The 24,200-nt window shown below is 40.9% G+C and overlaps 1 protein-coding gene across 1 annotated transcript in view; it reads left to right on the top strand.

The window, feature by feature from the left end:
• The first annotated feature begins 10,562 nt into the window (after positions 1-10,562).
• LOC144713858 (Phosphatidylinositol 3- and 4-kinase family protein) overlaps positions 10,563-24,200 on the top strand; it is a 39,513-nt gene continuing 25,875 nt past the window's right edge. The window contains exons 1-8 of the mRNA XM_078588574.1: positions 10,563-11,691; positions 11,818-12,159; positions 12,233-12,394; positions 15,516-15,686; positions 15,822-15,980; positions 16,165-16,292; positions 16,437-16,743; positions 21,544-21,712. Of these exons, the coding sequence (XP_078444700.1) occupies positions 10,738-11,691; positions 11,818-12,159; positions 12,233-12,394; positions 15,516-15,686; positions 15,822-15,980; positions 16,165-16,292; positions 16,437-16,743; positions 21,544-21,712 (2,392 nt within the window). The 5' untranslated portion in view covers positions 10,563-10,737. The remainder of the gene's footprint in view (positions 11,692-11,817; positions 12,160-12,232; positions 12,395-15,515; positions 15,687-15,821; positions 15,981-16,164; positions 16,293-16,436; positions 16,744-21,543; positions 21,713-24,200) is intronic.

The following is a 24,200-nucleotide window of genomic DNA, read 5'->3' as shown; positions in this document are numbered from 1 at the left end:
CTTGTGTTGTCATTATGCCATCCCGATCACATCTGGAGTGGAGAGGAGGTGTGGGGATAAGGGAGAATAAGGGAAGACCCCTGAACAATTCTTGCATAGGTGAATTTCATTCAGGCCTTCCCCTATTTATACTAAGTGGGTATTTTTCATAAAAACTCCCAAAACTTTAGTATATGACCCTCTAGGCCATTAAGCATGAGAACCTCTAGGCCCATGTATCAATCTAGCTTACAACTCTAGTGGCCTAATAACCTTTATTGGCCTTCCAAATTAATTAATTATATCATCATACATATTAATTAATACCAGATCAATTTAACCCAATCGATAGGTTAAGTCTCCAATGCATCGACTGTCAAGCTACATCTCGTATTTTATAAGATACAAATGAGTGTTTATCGACTCACTCATTAAGCCTATCATCATCAGTTATCATGTATCTGATAAATCCAAAATGATAGTAATATATATATGTGCAATTCTAGCTAATTTATCTACTTCTTTATCTTTATCTGGATATATTATCAACATTTATGTTAAGTTGTGAAAAATCATGAAATAAAATCACCTTTTTCTAATTTGGAGTTAATTATGGTCATTTGTGGGACTAACGCCACTTAACTCAATAAATTAAGTCGAATGAATCTCACTCTCTTCTTAGTTTATGTGGAATATGCAAAAATTAGGTGAAACTTTCATGAATAAAGGGGATAATTAAATGAGGAGGAAGTTATTTGGACCAGAGGAGCAGGCTCAGCCACAACCCTAGGCCAAGAAAGAAGGCCCAAAGCAAGACAGTTGGCTCTAGTCTAAAGGCCCACTAAGGAAACTCCACTAAGCCCACTATGAGAGGCATGTTGGGCCAAGGAAAGGAGGGCAAGGGGAAGGTCCAGTCATGATTATTTATGAAAATTTCAGGGGCTTGGATGCTGATTGGAGGACAACCTTGGACGTGGATCCAAGCTAGAGAAGAAGATCCAGCCATTCAATCCATAAAACATCCAAGGGTGGAGACTTAAAGATAGCACCTTTAATGCTAATTAAGGAAAGAAGTCTTGAATGTCCATGGGGTATTTCAAAGGTCTCAATGCTGATTGGAGGACCATGATGGACGTGGATTATGACCCTAAAAAGAAGATCTGGCCATCCATTGTATTAAAAATCCAATGGCTCTCATTTGCTCTCTCTCCCTATATAAACCCCTTCACCCTATTGTAATATTCATCTTGTGATTCAATCCAATGTAATGTTTGGTGGCCTAAGTGCAATTGAGTCATAGATCCATTCACCTCAGTGAGTGCCAGGCTGAGCAGGAAGCATCCAGGGCTGAAGAAGCTAGTGGAAAGGAGAAGAAGTCCCTTGGACCTTGGCGGGTGTGACAAAGAGGTTACCTTCTTATTTCTCCTTTTTCACTCTTTTCTGTTCATCTTTTGTTTTTTATTAGTCTTGGATCAGCTAGCCAATATCCAGATGGTTCCAATGCATCCAACCACGCTCTAAAATTCATTCTAGAACTCATTCTAGAGTGAATTTAGTGCAGTCCATTTTTTCTCTCTCCTCCACCAAGCCACTTTCCCCATTTGGCATCCGAACTTAGCCAAATTTTGACTAAGTCCACAGCGCCAGACTGTTTCATTTCCTATTTTGTTTTGGCTTTAAAATACTCTTAAAATTCCCAAAAAAATTATTTTCTGCCTACTAATATTATTATAATATTCTAATAATATTTTAACTTTCTTTGTTTTATATTTTTATTTAGTTAGTTATTTATCTTCATATGTAGTAAACCTACTTCTAAAATTATTAAAAAATATATAACTAAAGCACAAATTCTTAAGGAAAAACCCTTGCCCCCTGTGGATCGACCCTTACTCTCCCTACGCTAGTAAGGTTATTATAATTTTTTGTTGTTTTAATTCGGATAAACCAACGGCACTAATTAGTGAAGTTAGCTCATCACTAATTACCCAAAATCTAAAAAATCGGTATCTATTGTGCCTCTTCAACTTGACGCTCCTTGGATGACATAGGATATTGTCAACTTTCAAACCCTAATCTAACATCCAAGTTAATACTCATATGTTCGGAAATCATCAGAGAACTCTTTTGATATTTTACTACCTTGTCCAAGGACTTCATCGCATCATCGCTCTTGAGCTGTCACCTCTTATACTAAGGGTGGATGGTTCCATCTTGACCACTCATTGAAATTTTTGCACTAAAGAGCACCCACTATCTATCCTTAGTGTCCCACACTAATGGCTACGGGAACAGAGATACTCATCATATGAGTGAGGCTAGATAGTGATATTCTATCTGGATACTTTGATGTCCTTCCCGAGTATCCCTCAAATAGGAAAATTTAGAACATATGCTTAAAGACTATAGATCTCTGTACTACGATCTAATCATAATTCACTAAGTCAGATCATGTATGCATGGACATCATTGTAAGCATCACCCATGCATTATAATGAATATGTTCTATTAATGAACACATATTTCCATCACATGCATGTTTAATCATGTCAAAAAGTATGCATATGAAGATAACGAAATTACGATGGTTCAAATTACATAACTCACGCATGATTTGCATGGCTATCTTCAAGTTCACGAAGTTATTAGATATTTGACCACTAGACAATCAATAACGTAAACTTAGGACTTGATATTCATTTGCAAAATATATATCTATCTTATATTTCTATAGACAAATATTAATTTCAATCACACATCATTTGACTCATGAAAAGTGGTGGCCAATGTGGACTTTTTATATCCATTATATGTATTTATATCTGAATTACTCAGTCGTATTAATGAGCTTAAATAATAATAAATAATCTTAATATTTTTAGTATTTTCAAAAAGTTTATGCCTTAAACATACTATGATTTTAAGGAATTTTTCATGGAGGAGCTGCAATGATAGCTTTTAATTTTATGGCTTGAAAATGAACAATATGTACACAAGGCTTAACCCAAATTTTGAGGATTTAGTTGTAATCATTCTTATTCATAATAAAAATATTTTCTCCATATTACTTTCTCTATCTTACTAATTTCATTTTATCATTTTCTACTTGTTGAATTTACACTAATTTAAATAACTACACTCCAAGGATCGCAGAGATACCTCTTCCCTATGTACATGCTGAATTTGAGCTTTTCCTCGTCTCAATAGTATTTTTTACATCAGTCCATAGATGTCAATTTCCTTCAAGTCTTGATAAGATAAAATGGTGACAAGTTTATATTTTACAGATTTGGACCGTTAGCAACTTTTGTGACCATATTATCTTCCAAAATACAATTGTGTCTTTTTAGGGATTATCTTCCACCAAGATTATACCATATCATTCAATCAAACTTTAGGTTTTATCTAAAATAAAATACATTATTAACTTCACCACAAATACAGATAACTTGGAATTGTACCTTTTCATTCATGATTGATAAAAATACTAAGAGAAACATATCATCATTTGAAACTCGTGTCTTTAGTGATCGCTGTTGAAGATAGTTTAAAAAAATTATATGAAAATGTTTTTTGAAATTTTTTTGAAGAATCAAACATGTTTCTAAATTCAATTAAAAATGTGCAGCTTTTGGAATCATTTGTTTTATAAATGATTAAAGACGATATAGGCATTTATATACATCCTTAAAATATGAATTTGAACATCAGTTATGAATAACTTTAATTAGGAAATCTGGGGCTAAGCTCATTTTCAGTGTAAAATTAGTTGTTTTAATCACATGCAATAAATTTGTATTTCACTGTAAGCATCTCACATGAGTATCATGATGAGTGAGGGGGCATCATGATGAATCTGAGTGTTATGTTTAGTAAAAGAGGGATGAATGCAACAGAAATAAAAGTGAAACATATGATATCAGAAGAGGGAATGCGAGAACGATCATGAATGGCTTGATCCTCTTTTGATGATTAAGAAAATATTTATCAGGTTTGAAATAATATCATGTATCAGTAATATGGTAAGAACACAAACTAAATTCTCTAATGAAATGGACACACAATAATTTTTGCAAGCTTAGTGTGACCTATTCCAACCAAGAAGCCTTCTCATGTAATTGAATCACATAATGATTCTACTTTTCAACCAAGCCAGACTTTTTGCAACATGCAAGTCATAATCAAAATAAACTAAAAGATATCTTACTTGAGTCATACTAGAACACAAATATTTGAGCTGAAGCCCCCATCTTTCCTACTGATCAATGATTGTTAGAGGCAATGTTCAAGGATAATATTAACTAGATTAGGAGGCAATTCATTCCCCCTCATATAGAGATTGAGGTGCTGGAAAAATAAGACGTATATGTGATTCTACCCTCATTTGATGTGTTTTGAGCCAACAAACTCTCTATTCTCTGATAAAATGTTGCCTTATTTGCTTCAAGGTCTTCCTTTGTGATGGTCCTTTGGCATTTGTGTGGACTGTAGCTGAACATCTGCTCTTGTTGACTTCCCTTTTTCTAGGCTTTTGCATAATCAAACAAATATAAAATCACTGAGGCAACAATCATCGGACTGGAGTTCTATGATGGCATCATTAAAACACAAAACTTATGAAACTTAAAAAGATAAGGGAAGTCATAAAATCCATACAAAAAATATGATATCATGTATATTAGACTAAATGATCTGCATAATTAAATGTACTTCTCATGATATCTTATTTGAAACAAAAACAACGTCCCAATCTAAATTAGAATATCAATTTTCTCATAAGAATAATTGCTGAAAAATAATAAGCTTATATTGAAATTATGTTACCAACTAGTTTTAAAGATGCTAAAGTTTATGGTTGTATTTGAAATTTAAGTGAAAAATTATTTGAAAAAACTCAAGGAAAAACACAATTGTTTCTCATTTAACTAGAATACTAGGTCTGTCAAAAGTGACACTACCAAAAATACCGTGATTGTACTAGTGAAATACGAATGAAAATAAAATCACTGCTAATTATGATTACGTTAAGTTGTTTACAGAGCACAAAAGCCGACATTTATTGTATACTTTATAACCAGGAGCAGTTTAACCCAATGATATGGTATAACTAAGGTGCAAGATAATCCCTGAGTGGACGACAAGACAAATTGGGATGGTTTTAGTCTCATCTTGCATCCCTTTTTTTGGGTCTTAAGAAACCCTCCCATTTGGAACCATCTTGTCCTAGAACCACCTCATCTCGGAACCATCCCATTTGGAAATCAGCGTGCCCTGCCATCCCAATTTGTTTGACATTGGAAATAAAAATTCTGATCATAGAAGTTCTGAAATTGAAGAAAAAAATCATTATAAAAAGTTTAGTACATTTGGGATGAAAAAAACCGTACCTTTCTTCGTTAGGCAGACAATTTCCCATTTCCTTAGACGGATGATCCCTGGATGGGACATCTTTTGTCCTAAAAAACCATCCTGACTTTCATACGCGGATGAATTTCTATCTCCTATGATGCTCGAGCCTCACAGAGGACAGTTGCTTTGTCACGATACTGAAAAACCATCACATCCTTCCTCCTCAAACGAATTTCCATCCTGTCCAACGTTCGACCCTTGGACGGAACCGTTGTTTCATTCCAAGATGAAAAACCCATCCGGTCCCTGATCCGAGGACACTTTCCCATCTTGTCTGACGTTTAAGCCTTGGATGGGACAAAAAACCTGTCCCGTCCCTGGTCCGAGGATGCATTTTCATCTCATGTGACGTCCGAGTCTTGTAGGAAATGGTTGTTTTGTTCCAAGATGAAAAACTCGTCCCGTCCCTGGTCTCAGGACACATTTCCATCTTGTCTAACGTCTAAGCCTCGGACGGGATGGTTGTTTTGTTCCAAGATGAAAAACCCACCCCTATCCCTGGTCCAAGGACGCATTTCCATCTTGTCTAACATCTAAACCTTGGACAAGATGATTGTTTTGTTCCAAGATGAAAAACCTGTCCCCGTCCCTGGTCCAAGGAAGCATTTATGTCTCGTCCGATGTCTAAGCCTTGGGCGGGACGGTTGTTTTGTTCCAAGATAAAAAAACCCGTCCGGTCCATGGTTAGCGGATGCATTCTTGTTGCATTCGACATCCAATCCTCGAATAGGACGATGGTTTCATTCCAAGACGAAAAACCTGTACAACCCTGGTCTGAGGATGCATTTTTGTCTTTTCTGACGTCCGACCCTTGTACAGGATGGTTGTTTCGTTTCAAGAAAAAGAATCCATCATATCCCTGGTCCGAGGACACATTTCTCTCTCGTCCAACGTCCGTGCCTTGGACGACATGGTTATTTCTAGGGTTTGAAGGTCCCTGTCCAGTCTGGTTTTCTTGCATGGACCTAAAATTTGCCTAAAGTTAGTTCCGGTATCGGTCCGGTCTTGTTCAGTCCCGGCCTGGTCCTGATCCAGTCATGTTGACTAGTCAAAGTCAAAATCAAAGTCAAGATAAAAAATTGACAAGAACTTTTCCTAAAACAATAGGGCATTACAAAGAAATTTAGAATGTCAATTTTGGAATGTAAAAAATTAATCAAGACAAGATAATGCAAGAGTATTAACCAACATAATAAGAAATAAGATTACCAAAGCAAAACCAACTAGAACATGAAAAAAATAGATTCTTCTAGTATAAAAGAAGAAAAAAAAGAAAGAATAGGAAAAAGGGAAGATGAAAAAATAAGAATAAAAGAAAATAAAAGAGAAAAAATAAATATAAAGTAAAATGAAAATAAGATGAATAAAAGAAGAAGAGAACAACCAAAATGAAGGAAGATGAAAATAAAAATGAATAGAAGAATCACAGAACAAGAGGAAAATAATGGAAGATGAAAATAATTAGAATTTAATAAGGAGAAGAAAAGAAAAATAAGAAGATAACAAAATGAAAAAAATGAGAGGGGTGAAGACTACAAGAATAAAGAAGAGAATAATAAAATAAGGGAAGAGAAAGCATCGAGAGTGGGGGGGGGCAGCTGCGGCGAGAGGGGGGGGGGGCTAAAGGGGCGTGGCGTACAAGCGGGGTGGTAGATACGTCGTGCGCGCTCTGGGGAGTAGGGTTGACCAAAATAAATAAATATTAAAAAAGACTTGCTATAAATCAGGTACTGGTCTATTATGACCTTCAAACCGGATCCGAACCGACTGACTGACCAGGCCCCCAAGAAATGGTGGACCACTGGTCTCATTTCGGCCTGGTCTGACCAGTCCCAAGTCCACAATGTCAAAGCCTAGTTGTTTCGTTCCAGGATGAAAAGCCCATCTCGTCCATGGTCGGGAGGACACATTTCTGTATTGTCTCACATCCAACCCTTAGACACAACGTTTTTTTCTTTCTAGGATGAAAAGCTTGTCATGTCCCCATTATGAAGACACATTTCCATCTTGTCCGACACTCGAGCTCTAGAAAGGAACAGTATTCTCGTCCCGGACAAAAAACCGTCTCATTTAGGACACTTGGTGTTCTAAGAGTGTCCAAATACTAAAGAAGTGGCAATCACACAAAATCATTAAAAGAGGATTATTTATAATGTTAACGACCACACGAAAATGAGGAAGCAAAATAATCACGTACAAGGAGAGAGAAAATGAACACCCTGGATTTATCTGACTTTAGAACTTGATAACTAACAATCTAAAAGGCCAATTGAGCTAAAAATTTGAGGGTAGTTTTGTGTTAACCTGTATCTTTGTGTCCTCTAATCTAGAAAGTGAGGTGGATATCAATATACTTGATTCCAACATTTGTAAGATGATTTACAGATATTAAGGTTTTGAGATCCATCAAGCTTGTTCTAGATGTCCCAGGTGTATTTGAAAAGAAAATAAACAAGAGGGGTAGCTTACATGCACTCACAAATTGTGTGATCCTGACAGAACATAAGGATGTATCTCAAGCATCCTCACATTAAATTGGTTCTTTTCGCATCATCATTAGTTCAGATTCCTTCATCATCTCATCTTCCATGACGTTATGTCTTTATACCTTTGGATCACATCCTACCTCTAAAACATTGCCATCTTTTCCTCATCTCACACGTTACTTCCCTTACACAACCCATTCTTTTCATTCATAATCATTCTTTTCATTCATAATCATGTTGCTCAAATCATCAATTGATTCTCATTCATAATCATTCTTCTAATATCCTCATTATCACTATATACTATAATCATCTTAACTGTAACACCCTCTCGTCTTACATTTTTCTTCTCTATATCCCTTCTTTAATATGTATATCATGTCATCTCATAAATCACTATTTAAATAATATTAAGTCATATGATGATAATCCATATTAATAACTAGGTTGATTTACATGAATACCTTTTTATTTTTTAAGTAAACTCAAAAACGTTTACGAAAAGTTAAAATTCTAGTTTAGAGTTTACCATATCACATGTTTAAAGACTACTGATTTTTGTATTATTATTTCATCATTCTTCACTCAATCATAAAATTAATTTCCATACTTCTTTGTACACATAAAGTGTACATTATATGAATATATATTATTATTAAATATTGAATGAGATGTGGAATGTGCCATCGGTTTGCATGACATTTATATTTTCATTACGTAATACATTGGGGAGAGAATGCATGGAATTGATCCATTAAAATCCTTTGATGGTTATATACTTATTTGACATGTAGGTTGATTTATGTCAATGTGGTCCTTCAACATGAGATACCAATGATATCTTGTGGATACATATATGTGTTGGTTTCTTAGACCTTCATTGAAGGATAAAAATTTAGGTCCTAGAGGCCAAGATCTGGATGAAGAATTGAAAATCATACACAACATAAAACTTTAATGAATCGTAACAACATCAAGAAAATATGAAACAAAGAACCTGTGCTCGGATCACATTTGTGATTCCTTTGATCTTCAAATGACTTACATGGATCTACTAATGTGTCCATGCGTCCTTGGCACGTCACATCTTCTCCTTCACGTTGATGAGTTTCGTTCAACCTTCGTTGTCATTGTTACGTCATCCCAATCATGTCGGGAATCGAGAGGAGCTTTGGGGAGAAGGGAGAAGAAGGTAAGGATCCCTAAACAGTTCTCGCTTGGGTGAATTTTGTTGAAGCCTTTCCATTATTTATGCTAAGTGGGAGATTTTTAATAAAACCCCCCAAACATAAGTATATCTTCCGACGTCCAAAGACCATTCGTGTGTGACCCTCTAGGCCCAGGTATCATTCTAGTTAATTACTCCATAAACCCAATATTGATTAATTAATGTCAGATCGATTTAACTAAATTGATAAATTAAGTCTCCAACATCTGGGGTGCCACACTACACCTCATGCTCTATAAGATACAAAAGAATGTGTATCGACTCACTCTTGGAACATGTTCATTATTGGTTACCGTATACGTATAGTCCCTCATCTAGTTGACGTTCCTTGGATGAATTAGGGTATGATCAACTATCAAACCCTAATCGGTCATTTGAGTTAGTATTAATGTGTTAGGAAATCATCATAAAACTTTATCGCAGCATCTTCGTTGAGCTGTCACCTCTTATAATGAGGGTGCGCTATCCCATCTTGAACACTCAATCTTCTAGATGCACTCAAACTATGCTATTTAGAATCCCATGATTAGAAACTGATATATCATAGTCAAAGTAATACTGTCGATCCACAAGACATATTCGGTATCTAAGGCCTAAGGACCACTTACACAACCATAGCGTGAATTAACCTGATTGCCAGTTTGGCATAATACCTTTGGAAAAAAACCCGCGCTGTCCCTTACCAGAGGATGCATTTCTGTCTCGTTTAACATTTTAGCCTTAGACGGGAAGGTTGTTTCGTTCCAAGACGAAAAACCTGTCCCCTCCCTGATCTGAGGGCGTATTTTTGTCCAATCAGACGTCCGAATCTTACACAGGACGATTGTTTTGTTCCAAGACGAAAAAACCTGTCCCTTCCCTAGTCCGAAGATGCATTTCGTCTTGTCCGACATCCGAGCCTTGGACAGGACAGTTGTTTCGTTCCAAGACGAAAAACCCGGCCGGTCCCTGATTTGAGGACACATTTCCGTCTCGTCTGACGTCCAAGCCTTAGACGGAACGGTTGCTTTGTTCTAAGACGAAAAATCCGTCCCGTCTCTGGTCCGAAGATGTAATTTGTCTAGTCCGATGTCCTAGCCTTGGACGGGACGGTTGTTTCGTTCCAAGACGAAAAACCTATCCTGTCCCTTATCAGAGGACGCATGTCTGTGTCGTCCGACCTCCGAGCCTTGGACGGGACGGTTGTTTCATTCCAAGATGAAAAACTCGTCCCGTCCCTGATCCGAGGACGCATTTCTGCCTCGTCGACATCTGAGCCTTAGACGGTACGGTTGTTTCGTTCCAAGACGAAAAACCGGTCCCGTCCCAGGTCAGAGGACGCATTTCTGTCTCATCCGACGTCCGGGGCCGAGAAGGAACGGTATTCTCGTCTCGGACGAAAAATAACCGTCCCGTCCGTCCCGTCCGTCCGCGAATTGACATAATCGTATTTAAATGCGAATAACGAGGGGTGGGCTCAGATCGTCGTCCTCACTCGTCGACCATCCATCTCCCCCGAGACTTGGTTATTTGAACCAGCAGTTGCCCCTCCGAAGGGGGACACCGCTCGAGCGCAAACGAAGGCGGATCGCGATCGGCGTTCGAGCTCGAGGAAGATCCATGGAAGGATCAACGATGAATCTCTGATCCGCTGAAATGGAAGCGTTAACGGAGCTCTGCGACATCATCGCGGCCGATCCGACGCAGTTCGAGGACAAACTCGCTTGGATCTGCAGTCGATGCCCTCCTCAAGGCTCTCTTCTGGCTCCTGGATCTCGTCCTAGGGTTTCTCTATCCCAGCTACACGCATTGCTCACAGTTTCGCGGTTCCTCGCTCGTTGTCCCGCGGCGGAAGGCGACGAGGTTGCCGCTGCCTCGACGGCCAGATCGATTGTGATCGAGTTTCTGCGCGCCGCGCCGTCGATTGCCTTCCGATCGTCGTTCTGGCCGCAGTCCTTTTCGAATGAGTCGGTTTCGGTTTTCTTTAGCGATTTCCTGCGGTATTTGACTGCCGCGGCTGAGATCTCTCCTGGATTGTCGTCCGATCTGGTTAAATTCTTTGGAGGCACGTTGATTTCGGCTGCTGAGGCCGCGAGTTCGGGATCTGGTCTCTCTAGGTTGTTCTTGGTTGCGGCTTCTGAGAACTGTCCTCCGATCCAGAGTTCTGATGCGGAGGGGCTGCTTGAGCGGCTTTTTGAGCAATTTATTGGATCCGGCGAGCTAGAGGACTTGATATCTTCGTCTTCTTCGGAGAACTCGGCTTGGAGTTTATCGGCTCAGAGTACGCCGTCCAAGGTGAGGATCAAGGAGAAGGATGTAGCGGATGATGGAGATAGCGAGGCTACGTCAAAGATGAATGGGACCGTTGCTTCGAGGAGAAACAGCTCGGATCAGCTGTCGGGGGGCAATGAGATTGTGGGCGAGCCTGTGGTGAAGCAGCAGGTAATAATGTTTGAGGAAGAACCCATTGAAGGCCTGGAAAAGCAAGAGATTGCTTTCAAAATATTTGGCCAGGTCTTGGATAAGGGGATTGCTCTGAATTCAACCTTTTTGGAGCAAGTGAGGAAGGTGGCCTCTAGACAGTTTAAATTTTTACCAACTTTTCTCAAGGTGAAATTGCTGATCTCTTTGTATTTTTATCTACAGCCATCATGTTATCTTGCTTTTGTTCTCATAATTTTATTATACAGAAGAAACTTACGCTGGTTTTCTGAAGTTATATTCATCTCATTACAGATTCGGAAGCATAAATGGCGAGAACAGGGAGCGCAGCTTAGAATTAGGATAAATTCGAAGCTATCTACTTGTAAGGCAGCAACAGCTGTCCTGATTAAAAGCCTTACGTACTTAGAAGATGAGGGAAAATTTTCAAAGGACTTGCTGCGCAGGACCCTTGCCTTGCTCCTTGACGCTGCTGAGGCTTGCGTTCTATCATCATGGAGGAAGGTCAAGATATGTGAAGAACTCTTTGGCACTTTGCTAGACGGAATAGCGCGTATTACAGTAATGCGGGGGGGACAACTGTTACGTGTGCTGCTTATTCCTCTGAAGCCTCTTGTGCTTACAACGTGTGCCCAAGTATGTTATGTTTGAGAAGAAAAGTCTTCTTATATTTTACATCATTAATGGACTCGTAAGTGCTTCTTTGCAGGCTGATACATGGGGAAACAGTCGGGGAGCTATGTTTGATGCCATTACCAGGTTCAGCTGCGAAATCATTGAATTCGGTTGGAGTAAAGATAAAGCCCTTGTCGACACTTTTATAATGGGATTAGCAGCATATCTACGAGAAAGAAATGACTATGATGAAGAGGTTCGCCTCAAATTAACTTTAATTCTGAGAATGATATCTCTTCAGGGTCTCATACTCTGTTCAATACGTCTGGATCTCAATTACCAAGCTGTTGTCTTGCTTTAAACTTTGAACATTAACGCTGTTCTCTCCGCCTGTTAATCAATCTCTTTTGTTAATTCATCTCCTGTTTACCTCTCTTAATGCATTCCCATACTTTATTTCAACATTAATTTGCTGTTATCCAATTCGACTTTCATATTTAGATTTTGCAAAAATGAATCAACTGACTAATCATTTTAAAAAATATAGAGAAATTTGAAAATTTTTGGTCCTTCGCAATTGTTCATGGGCCAGTAAAACTTTTTTTTGAAGGAATGTTCTTTAGCCAACTAATATATAATGTTGGTTAGTCCTGTTCTTTATATTCCATTTGAACCTTTCAAACTTAGGGGGGAAGTTTGGACATAAGGGAATGATGGGATCTTGAGAGGGCCGGTTCATTTGTGTTGAAGTACAACATCCTGCTTGAATATGAAAAGTGGTGCCATTGTCATCAGCTATAAGTTTTAGCACAGTCTGTGAGCACTTTTTTCTGGAAGAAAGATACAGGAGATCACTTGAATCCAACATGGTATCAGAGCCAGTTTGCAGGTGTAAATCCCAGAAGAAACAGACTGCACGCTGGGACCATAAATAGGCCAGCGGCTGGTGTTTTGGGGGAGTGTTCAAGTACAACATCCTACCTAAAGATGAAAAGTAGTGCCCTTGATATCAGCTATAGCTTTCAGTTCAGTTGGTAAGGGCTTGAATATAAAAATTGTAACTTCATTGATAGTATCCCTCAAAGTGTTTGCATTGAGTACATTCAATTTCATAATGATTAGAAATCTACAGGTCTATGGAACATATCTACAGACAAATGATTCACCAGAATGAGGACAGAAATAAGACAGCAGGACGTGAAGTTGGCTGATAGATGAATTTGTTTTCATGATTCCCTTGAAAATGTATGAAAGAAATGAGCACTGCGGTAAAGTGCACAAGCCCGTACAATACGATGTTAACCTCCTTCTCTTGTTTCTCTGGTGTTTATCTGTCGTCCTGTTGGTTTCTTCTCATTGACTGTTCCCCTTAGATTATGCCAAACTGGTACAACAGGCAGAAACCACCATGCTGGTAGCGCTGTAGATAAACACGAAAAGTTCCAAGGAGATACTGTGAAAAGCCTGTGAGGGTGCATCCTTAAAAATAAAACACGAGTCGAAGTCTGTAAGGAAGCCTATGAGGAGTTTTCTTAACATATGTTAGATGATGATGCTATACTGAGTTGCATCTATGAGTGATGCGGACACTCCAGGAAAGCACAAGTCGCCCCAGCCCTGGCAGGCCCAACACTATATGCTGGATAGGCCATCTTGCACCCTTCTTGTCTCAAGCCCACCCTAACTGCTTCCTCTTGCAGATATCCATCCTTACACATGAGAAACGTCATTCTCCTCTTCTGGACTATCTATATAGTCCATCAGGTCACCGTCTCTTCACTCTTCCATACACCCTCTTCTCTCTCGCTCTGTTCTTGTTGATCATGAAGATTGAACTGTATTGAGAATATTTTGGAAGCGTTTGGTATTACATTGAATTCAACTTGAATTAGTATTAGAACTCAGGGGGTTATATCAGATGATGTCAGGGGAGGAGCTGGAAAGGTATTGATTTTTTAATTGGTTTGTCGTTCTAGCATAATCCCATTTCTTTCTCGTTCAATTGAGGAACTGGCAAGGCATCTGTGTGAGCAAGTTATGTATTTACGTGAACATTTATGAATTGGTCCCATGAATTAGATTGATGATGTGTTATTATGAAGTTCTGACAATATATCTACCATGACCACATGACCACATGCGCCTTTCTCTCTCAACAAGGAGACTGTACAGAATAATGATAAAATAAAGAAAACAAATAAAATAAATGAGTTACCATCGGATAGGCCTGATAATGATAACTATAAGAACTATATATGTAACTGAACACCCCTCTCAATCTGAGGAATGAATGGAGCCGAAACCCAGCGTTCATAAGAATAACCAATGAGTAGGACCCAAAACGCCCTTTGTGAACATGTCTGCCACCTTGTCTTCAGATGCCACATGTTAAATTTTGATGGTATGTTGACACAATTTCTCTTCAATGGAATGATGATCAAACTTGATATGCGTCATCCTGTCATGCTGTGCTGGGTTGCGAGTAACGTACATAGCAAATTCAGTATCTCTGTACAACTTGATAGGATGGGTAAGGTTGATGCAAACTCTGATAGAGTGTAAAACACATGACTGTCTATTGCTCTTCCTGGAGATCAAGTGTCCCCAAAGAATGCACACTATACTGAGGTAGGGTGGCTGTCATCAAAACAATCAGCATAATCCGCCTGCGTAAATAAACCATTGTGTATCCATTGTTTGTATGATGGATCAGCCAATGATGGCCAGACCTTATTCAAGTTTCATCTTCTATGGATCATTTTTACATAATGTCTTAAATAATTGAAGCCCATCATCCGAGGCCGATCTGGAGAAGAATGAGGACCTTAATACCTATTTCCGAGGCTTGGTTATATCCACATCTGTCTCCATATCTTTGAGGCATCGTACAGAACAGGTTCAATATGGTAGCATCTTCCTTTGTAATGGTCAAGACTGGTCTTAAACAACTATCTCCTCACTAGTCGCGTGAAAGGTATTATCTTGGGGTCTGAGTATGTACTGTAGTATGATGTCATGGAGTTTCACCAAGCTATCTGCAATTGCCTTGTTACCATTCTCCCCCCCCCCCTCTGAACAAGATGGAAACTAGACGGAGAACTTAATTCATCTTGGGAGGTAAAACCCTATTATATGATACAATGGCACAGTTGTTACAATGGCTGTTGGGCCTTATCCAATAATGATTGTTTCTTCAAAAAAATCCAATTACGATTTAAGAAAGAAAATAAAATAAAGGAAGCACTAGTGGGCTGGGCACAATATCGACAAAATAAAGTGTAGTATAGGTTATTTTTTTATTCCTTAGCTTGTAGTTGCTATGGGATTTACTATATTGTACTTTTATCTTCCTTCATGTTTTGGTTTTCTTTTGTCAGGACAGGAAAGAGAAAAAGGCTATCTCCGGGATGCATCTGAATCTCATTCGCCTGTTGGCTGATTTATCTGTTTCTAGTAATAAGTGGGAAATAGTAGACATGATTTTGCCTTTGTTTATCGAAAGTCTAGAAGAGGGTGATGCTCTGACACCAAGTCCTCTGCGGCTCCAGGTATTCATCTTCTTCTTTCCAAACATTAATTTGAAACACCCTTAATTTTGCTTTGTTGTTTCCTTTTAGAGATTATCCTGAAAGCAAATTTTCATCTGATATCATGTGTTTCTCAAATACTCTATGCATTTTTAGTTACTTGATGCAGTTTCTCGCGTTGCTTGCCTTGGATTTGAGAAATCTTATCGAGAAACAGTAGTCTTGATGACAAGAAGTTATTTGGATAAACTCAGAACCGTTGGATCTGCAGAAAGTAGAACCTTACCTCCAGAAGCTACAGCAGAACGTGTTGAGGTTTGTCTTTGGTTTCTATTGTTAGGCTGTGTGTTTTGTTTTATATATGCATCAATCGCAAATAATCGTTAAAGACAATTCTATTTGTCTTCTGGGATAAAGATTCTGGTTGTTTTAGTACTTGGAATCCTTTGCATTTTTGTGAATTACGTTTGTTTAAGACTTTTTATTGTCAATGTTCTAGACTCTTCCAGAAGGATTTTTTCTGGTTGCATCTCGCCTGAAGAGCTCAAAACTGCGTTCAGATTATCGGTACAGACTACTTTCTCTGTGCTCTGATGTGGGGCTTGCTGCTGAGTCCAAAGCAGGAAGGTCAGTTGATTTATTTATTACTTCTAGTCCTAAAGAAAATTTACTTCTCTGATTTTTTGTGGTTTTGTGAGGTCATGATACAAAAATTTTCCTAGGTTTATTTTGCATATGATTCATTTCATTTATTTTCCTTTCATTGAACAGAAGTGGGGGGGATTTCTTAGGACCACTTCTTCCAGCCGTCTCAGAAATTTGTTCTGATTTTCAACCTACATCAGAGATTGAACCATCACTGCTTAAGCTGTTTCGAAACTTATGGTTTTACATTGCTTTATTTGGGTTGGCACCTCCAATTCAGCAAAATCAGATAGCAGTCAAACCAACTTCAACTATGCTGAGCAGTTCAGGAAGTGTAAGCGCTGTGGTGCTTCAAGCAGTGACAGGGCCATACATGTGGAATGAGCGGTGGTCTGCTGCTGTTAACCATATCGCACTGCACACTCCGGCACTTGTAAGGACGGCTGACTCTCTGCTCTTAACTTGACTTTCTTTGGTGGCATCTCACTATTTATTAGCTTTTATTTTTACTGTTTTTTTGGTGTGGCTCCATGTCCAGTTTTGAAAGTGACATAAAGCTATTGGGAAATTTTTTTTTTCTGAAGAAAATATGGAAGGCCACCGGAACCGGTGTCCAACCCGTTATCATTAAATTGTAAATGTTTTGTACAAACAATATAAAAACCCGACCAAAAAAGGACTATCCTCCCCTTCCAACCCAAAAATACACGAGTGCCTCTACGGCATGAATAATGTCCTCTACCGAAGCCGCCTTTCCTTTAAACACCACTTCATTCCGATGCAGCCATATTGCCCAGAGCACTGCGAGTAGCCACCCTCATCCGAGGAGACATTCACCTCCGGTACCTGTTGCGATGCCCAGACTCTCTGGGCGAAGTGACACGTGAAGAATAGGTGTGAGCAGTCCTCCTCCCCCCTAGCGCACATAGGACAGTCAACGGGATCCATGGGGGCCCATCTCCGCCGATAGACCCGTGTGATCAGCCTCTGCCTCCGCAATAGCCAGCTGAAAAGTCGAACTTTCAGTGGAACTTTGAGCTTCATCAACATGTGGCATGCCCTATTGATGGGCACGTCGTCCCTCACTTCTCCTCTAAGCTACTGCGAAAATTTGGGCTACACTTCGGTTATGTAATAGTATTGCATGTGCAGATTGTGTGATAGATTCTATGCCAAGAAATACAAAAGAAGAAGCAAGCATAGAACAAGTCGATGCCTCGCTGACTAGATGCGTTGACCATGGGGTGGACCAAATAAAGCTGGAGGAGTAACTCCCCTATAAATAAGATGGCGGCCCAGGTATGGAGGAATTATTCTTTTCTTGGAGTTAGCTCGACAGTTATTGTCAGGAAGGCCGAGACAGCAGGAGGGGTTCCCGACTGTTGATCAGAGGGAGGAGCTCGATTCATCGGGCCGCCCGTGGAGCTTGCGGAGCGAGTTGGAAGACTTCTGATTGCGAGAGGCGTCATCAGAAGGATCCTGCAAAGATTCGGAAGGAGCATCTCCGCGGGAGGGAGGGACGTCCAAATCTGCATAGATCTGTATTTTGACCATATCAAGGAGTTGTATGTTTGATCGAACGACAAATTTGGAAAATATATTGAAATTGAACATTGATACTTTTCATCGTATCATTGTGCATCTTTTAACAAAGTAAGAGAATAGAATATTTTAAAAAGAGAATAGAATATCCTATGAGGATTCCTTATGTATGTATATGCATACAGAACTGATGGGAATATGTTTGGAGGAGCAACAGTATTTCAGTAGAGAAAACAAAAACAATGCCTTTGGACATTAGGGCTATTCTAATGGTTTGTATTATCATTGGTGAAGGCCCCCTCCCTCCCTCCTGGCAGACAATCCCAACTGGTCCTCCTCCCTACCTGGCAGACATTCTGGTCCACCCCTCTCCCAGCGGACCTTCCAAATCACTGAGAAGTGTTAACGAGGGTGTGGCCAGTCTTTTCAGCAGAGTGCTCAGAGGCGAGAAACGAAGATAACGGAGTACTGATGAGGATTTAATCAGGGTCTAGTGAACAGGAGTAGCAAAGCCCAAAGATGACAGTCAAGGTGGTTGAGCGGCCATCCAGCGGGGTCATCAGAAGGTACAAGTAGGGGAGAAAAGCTATATTCATATAGAGGTGGGGGGGGGATGGATAAGACAATCGGGGCCAACCTGACTCTCCTCACAGCGACATTGGTGGGAGGCAGCGATCATTTTGCTGAAGTGGTGGTGGCGGCCTCATGGATTCCCTACTAATAAGTGACAAGTCTGCTTTTGTATGATGAGAATGGCTGTCAGGAGTGACCAGTGGGTGTATTCACACAGGAATGGTGTACCTCGAGGACATTACCAGAGATGTGGAAGCAGATTCACAGATGGACGGTAGGGGCAGGTCTCCTGGGAATGCCAAATCAGCTACCTATACAAATCTCCCCTCCCCAAGGAAGCAGACGGAATCATGGATGAAGATAAGGTGGGTTGGGGGAAGGTGCGACCTCATTGCGCAAGGGTAGTACAAACTGATTGAGGGAACAAGACAAGTTTTAACAGTGATAGAGAGAGCACATGCTTTTGCTGTCCCGCAAGGAGGCACTACACATGAGAATGCCGGATATCAGTGATCTGTCGGAGGTGCGGATTTGTTGGTCAGCACCAGTTTGAGTTCCTGCATGGAGAACAACCAGAAATGGATAGAGGAACCCCACAAGGAACGAACAGGGTGAGTCCCAAGGGCTGTGAGAAGGCTTGGCAGTGAAGGGGACGGGGATCCATGTAGTTGTTTTCTCTGGAAATGCCTGGTGGGGGAAGCAGTTGGGGGTCTCCCAGTGTGAGAGGAGATCTGAATTGAACTATGGAAGAACTTTCTGCCTTTGGGATGGGCATAGTTGTGGTGGCTAGATACATCCATTCTTTCTTTACGAGGAATCTCATTGACAGCATACGTCACAGTGAGCGGTCAGACACAGATGTCACTGGTAGCGTGTAGGTATGGTGGCATCAGTTTCTCCAGAAGATGGAGTTCTAGGGGGACAGACAACAACAGTTGTAATGGAAACCAGTGGGGTGACAATGGGACACAGAATATGGCAGGCGATGGAGGCTATGATCAGTCCTCTCGGAAGATTCCTTGGTCTCATCTCGAGGGCCTGGCGTCCAGGTACCCAGGTACCCTGACATGGTGGTATTGGAGGTGGGAATGATCTGGGGGATCCAGACATCAGTGCTGGTTTTGATGTGAGATCGTGAGGGTACCTTTGGGGTTTGGCTGCGGGAGCCACCCCTTCTCCAGCGCAACTCACATCACGGATATTGGGTGCGCAAAATGTCGAACATGTGAAGAAACTTAGCCTCTACGGTAGGAGGAGAAGACTAGTGAAGACCTTCCTCATCCTTCACAGAAGCAGCAATCCAGGACAAGTTGACATGGAGAGAGGACATAAACCAGGGATGCCTTCATGCAGGAATCTAGGAACCTCTCTACATTGTTAGACCTATTAACAGATTTTTTCGGTCACAACCCAATAGAGTTAAATCCTCATATATGGGGATTTGGTTATTATTGGAGGAGGCTCAATTCTCTGATGCCTTGGGGGCACCCAGGGTCATTTCCTATGTGCTACGTAGGCCTTCCATTGATGGGGGGAGGACTCTCCAATGCAGATTGGCGATCAGTAATTGAGATGATGGAGAGGAGATTGGAGAGTTGGCAGAACAGAGTGCAGTTGATGGGGGCTGCTTCTTGCTGCTGTTATCGGTCCTTTTGGCTGTACCAGTCATCTAGCTTCCGGTCTTTAAGATACCTTCAGGTGTCGGAAGGAGACTGGAAGGATTGTTGAGGTGATTCTTTTGGAAAGGATCTAGGTCAGGGAATGAAAGGGGGATTTCATTGGTCTCCTGGGATGTGGTATGCAGACTGGCAGAGTGAGGGGACTTTGGGGGCTCTCCATGTATAATCTATGAAGCTGGTGCCATTGATGAAATGGTTGGGCAGAATTATGATTTAGAAGAAGGACCTGGGACTGAATGTCCTGAGGACTGTAATGGCTTGGGGATGAACTGGGACAGGTGTGTGGTTCAAGTCTGAGGGGAATCTACTCTCTGGCACAACATGAGACATATCTATGGTAAAACCTGGGAATTGTCAACGCCAAATTAGGGGATCAATATTAGTTGGACAACTGGTCGGCTCTAGCATCCTGTGAGAGGATTTTTCGATCCCTGATCACCCTCACAGGAAATCCCCACCATGGTTTGGGGGTGCTGGGACGGCTCAGGAAATCTGATCATGGATGGTACTTTGTCGGATTAGAGGGTGGAAGAGTTGATGAGTATGCAGCAGTCATTATTAAATCTTAGACCTTTGATAGACGCATATGATGGCTGGGAGATGACAATAAGGGCAATGACAGACACAAGAGGGTTATTGTCATCCAGGATGCCCCATGAAGAACAGAGGAGATTAATGGGGCCTCAGACAACCATTACCACAGGTAGCCTTCAATGGAAAACAAAATTTTCTGTAAAGGTGCTGATTTTTGGATGGTTGTTGCTTAGGCGGCGACGTATGACACGAGCCCTCCAGAAGAGAATTTCCCCATATCTTGGTAGATTGCACTGGACAAGAGGTCAGGAAGACTGCTCCCACCTTTTATTGCGTGTCAGTTCACCCATTCTACATGGGCCTGGTAGCAGATCCCAGTGGTGGATGTCTCCTCAGAAGAGAGGTCTTGTGGGGCTATCTCAATTGAGGTGGGTTGAGGATGACAGAATGGGGAAGATATCTTGAAGTGCAATGGGCGAGATGGCTGCACTTTAATGAGGTGGTTTCTTAAGGAAGGACGCCCTTGACGGACAGCTAATCATGTCAAGAAGAGTCATATTTCAATTTGGTTTAGAAGGGAGTGTAGGGGAGGGTATTCTGGTCATGTAGTGTACTTAAGGTCCATAATTTCAAACAAAAGGGCTATAATTTCAATAACATCTGGGTGATCTCTGTACTTGTGTGATCATCCCTATTTCGGTCAAAAAACTTGTATGTATCATATAAAACATGTCATCAATGATCTGTTTCTTTCTTTCTCTCCATTTGTTTAGATGATGAACTTGAATGCTCTAAGCAATTACAAACATCAGATGGAGGATAATATATTTTAGTGGATCAGTTCTTTTGAGGTGTCCTGTCATAGATCTTCATTTTTGATGAGCTTTCGTTGGTTATTTCTGTAGGTTGTCAGCTCAGTGAAATGGCTTGAGGACGAGTTGGAACTAAACGCTCTTCATAACCCTGACAGTCGTCGGGGAAGTGGAAATGAGAAGGTTGCATCAACGCAAAGAGCTGCTCTTTCAACAGCATTGGGGGGCCGAGTTGAAGGGGGGGCAATGAATGCAATATCAGGTTCATCTTACTGAAATTATAGCCCTTTTGTTTTGAAATTATGGACCTTAAGTACACTAGATGTGCACCTTATGTTTTATCTACAATCGGAGCTCCTATGCAGAACATGGTGCGCCTGAAATCATGAAAAAAATTAGCTGTAATCTTATTTTTATGGCAAATGCACCTGCCTTCATATAAATATTTCCTCCACATCAATCGAACAAGATAATCAGTCTTCAGATCCAGTTAATGTGACCATCTCAAATTCATTGTTGGGTTGATCACAGATTTCGGGTGATCTCCCCTTTTTTCATTCAAAATAAAAATTGTTATTTTAAGTTGCATCTTACTGGTCATTTTTCGATGATGGATAATCTTATTGGAATCATGAGTCACCTGACGTGATAGTTGTTGGCTTTGTTTAGGTTAACTATAAAATTTTTATTCTCTAATACCAGTATTATCTGATAGGTTCCTGACACAGTGTATTTATGTCATTGAGAAAAACCTGATTGAATTGGGACGATCTTGAACTCTCCCAAGAAGGTGGTGCTCTGGTTGTTCGTCAATCTTCCACATACCTTATTCACCAATGCAAGAGGGAGATCGGAGGAGAACACAACACAAATAGAGAGGAAGAGAGAGACCTATGCCTAGGTTTCGCCACACCTGATGACAATGACTGGAGGATGATGATGAGTCATCATTGCCCTCATTTTTCCCGGCCAAGATGACAATGACAGGGTCATTATCATCATTCATTTGCGACTAGGATGACAATGACAACATCATCATTATCATCGTCATCCTAGTCGCCATCTCTCTACATTCTCTCTTTCTCTCTCTCTCTTTCTCTCTTCTATCTCCACTCATTGTGTCAAGAGTCTTTCTTGCAAGTCTTTAACTCTCTCCCTATCTCCCTCTTCCTATCCTTCCCTCATTTCTCTTTCTGTCAACCAGCATTGCTTTCACCACTGGTCGGCTGTTGCCCAAGCTGATGTCAGCTGTTGCTCTAGCCACCGATGAGAAAGAGATAAGAGGGAAGAACCCTTCCTTTGATTGATTAGGGGGCTGGCTTAAATCAGAGCAATGCAAGATGAACCAGTCCCACATGCACATAAGTGACATAATGAATTATGTGCGCTAATGGGTTAGTGGTCCTCTTAAATACATGCTGGGCCTACATCTACACATAAAGAAAGAAATGAAAAATATAAGTTGGAAAAGTAAGACAAGAGAAATATTTAGGGCGCCTGTTGAGACTTTCCATCATCTTCTCTCTCCCATCTTGGCCACTATCTCTCTCTCTCTCCTACCCTTTCCAGTCTCTCTCCCACTTTTTTGTCAACTTGTCATCTAAGCTTGTCTCTTTTCATCGTCTTCCAGTTTTTCTTGAAATTCCTCAGTTAGAAATGCTTGTGACTATGACAATGATTTGATGATTTCATCCTGGGATATCGGTCATATCGGTCCTAGATCCAGAGAAGAGAAAAATTTCTGCCAAATCGGCCTGCTTCCTACTTAATGAGATCGGTGATAAGCTGTCTCTCCTGCTTCTGGATTTCATAAATTTTCATGTTTTCCTTAGGTTGAGACTTTTTTTTTTTAACAATAAAGAAGACCACCCAGAACCAGTGGCCTACTTGCTATCATTAACGATAAAAATTGTGTACAAACAATGTACAATCATACTCAAAAAAGGCTATCCTCTCCCTCCACCCCAAAACGACTTCAGCGCCTCCACATCATGAACGGCATTCTCTACTGAAGCCGGCCTCTTGTTAAACACCACCTCATTTCGATGTATCCATATCGTCCAGAGCACCGCTAGCAAGCGTCCCCAATCAAGTCGGCTTCCGTGTCTTCCGTCAGAAACGGAAGCCCAAAAGGCCTCGTCTGAGGAGATATCCACCCCCGGCAATTGCTGCAATGCCCAAACGCCCTGTGCGAATGGACATGTGAAGAACAGGTGGGAGCAATTTTCCTCTCCCCTGTCACACATAGGGCAGTCAGTGGGAGCCGCACGGGACCATTTCCGTCGGTAGACTCGTGTGACAAGCCTTCGACGCCTCAACAACCAGCTGAAGAGTCGCACTTTAAGGGGGACTTTGCCCGTCATCAACATATGGCAGGCCTTGTTGTCTCGTCGTCCCGAGCTGCTCCTCGGATTTTCAAATATGCATCTTTCACCGAGAAGGACGACCCCTGTCATATCCAACCGTCCTGGGAATCAGCTATCGGTCTGAAGGGTAACAGTGACTCTTGCAGCTCCATCAGCTCCCCAAACCGCGGCTCTGATAAAGCTTCTGTCAACATAGGGACCCAAGCTTCGTCCCAACATTCCCTGACCGTGGCCTCTAGATTCCGTGCTAACGCAAATAGCCTTGGGAACCTCAAATGCATTGGGCTGTGGTTGGACCAATTGTCGGTCCAAAATCGAAATATTGCTCCATCTCCCAATCTGGGCTCAAAGAATTGGAGAATGCAAGGTATGGCTTGACGCAGG

The sequence above is a fragment of the Wolffia australiana genome, chromosome 16 (genome assembly GCF_029677425.1).
Source record: "Wolffia australiana isolate 7733 chromosome 16, ASM2967742v1".
Classification (NCBI taxonomy): domain Eukaryota; kingdom Viridiplantae; phylum Streptophyta; class Magnoliopsida; order Alismatales; family Araceae; genus Wolffia; species Wolffia australiana.
Note: the sequence above shows the minus strand (reverse complement) of the source record. Positions and strands in the feature narration are given on the sequence as shown.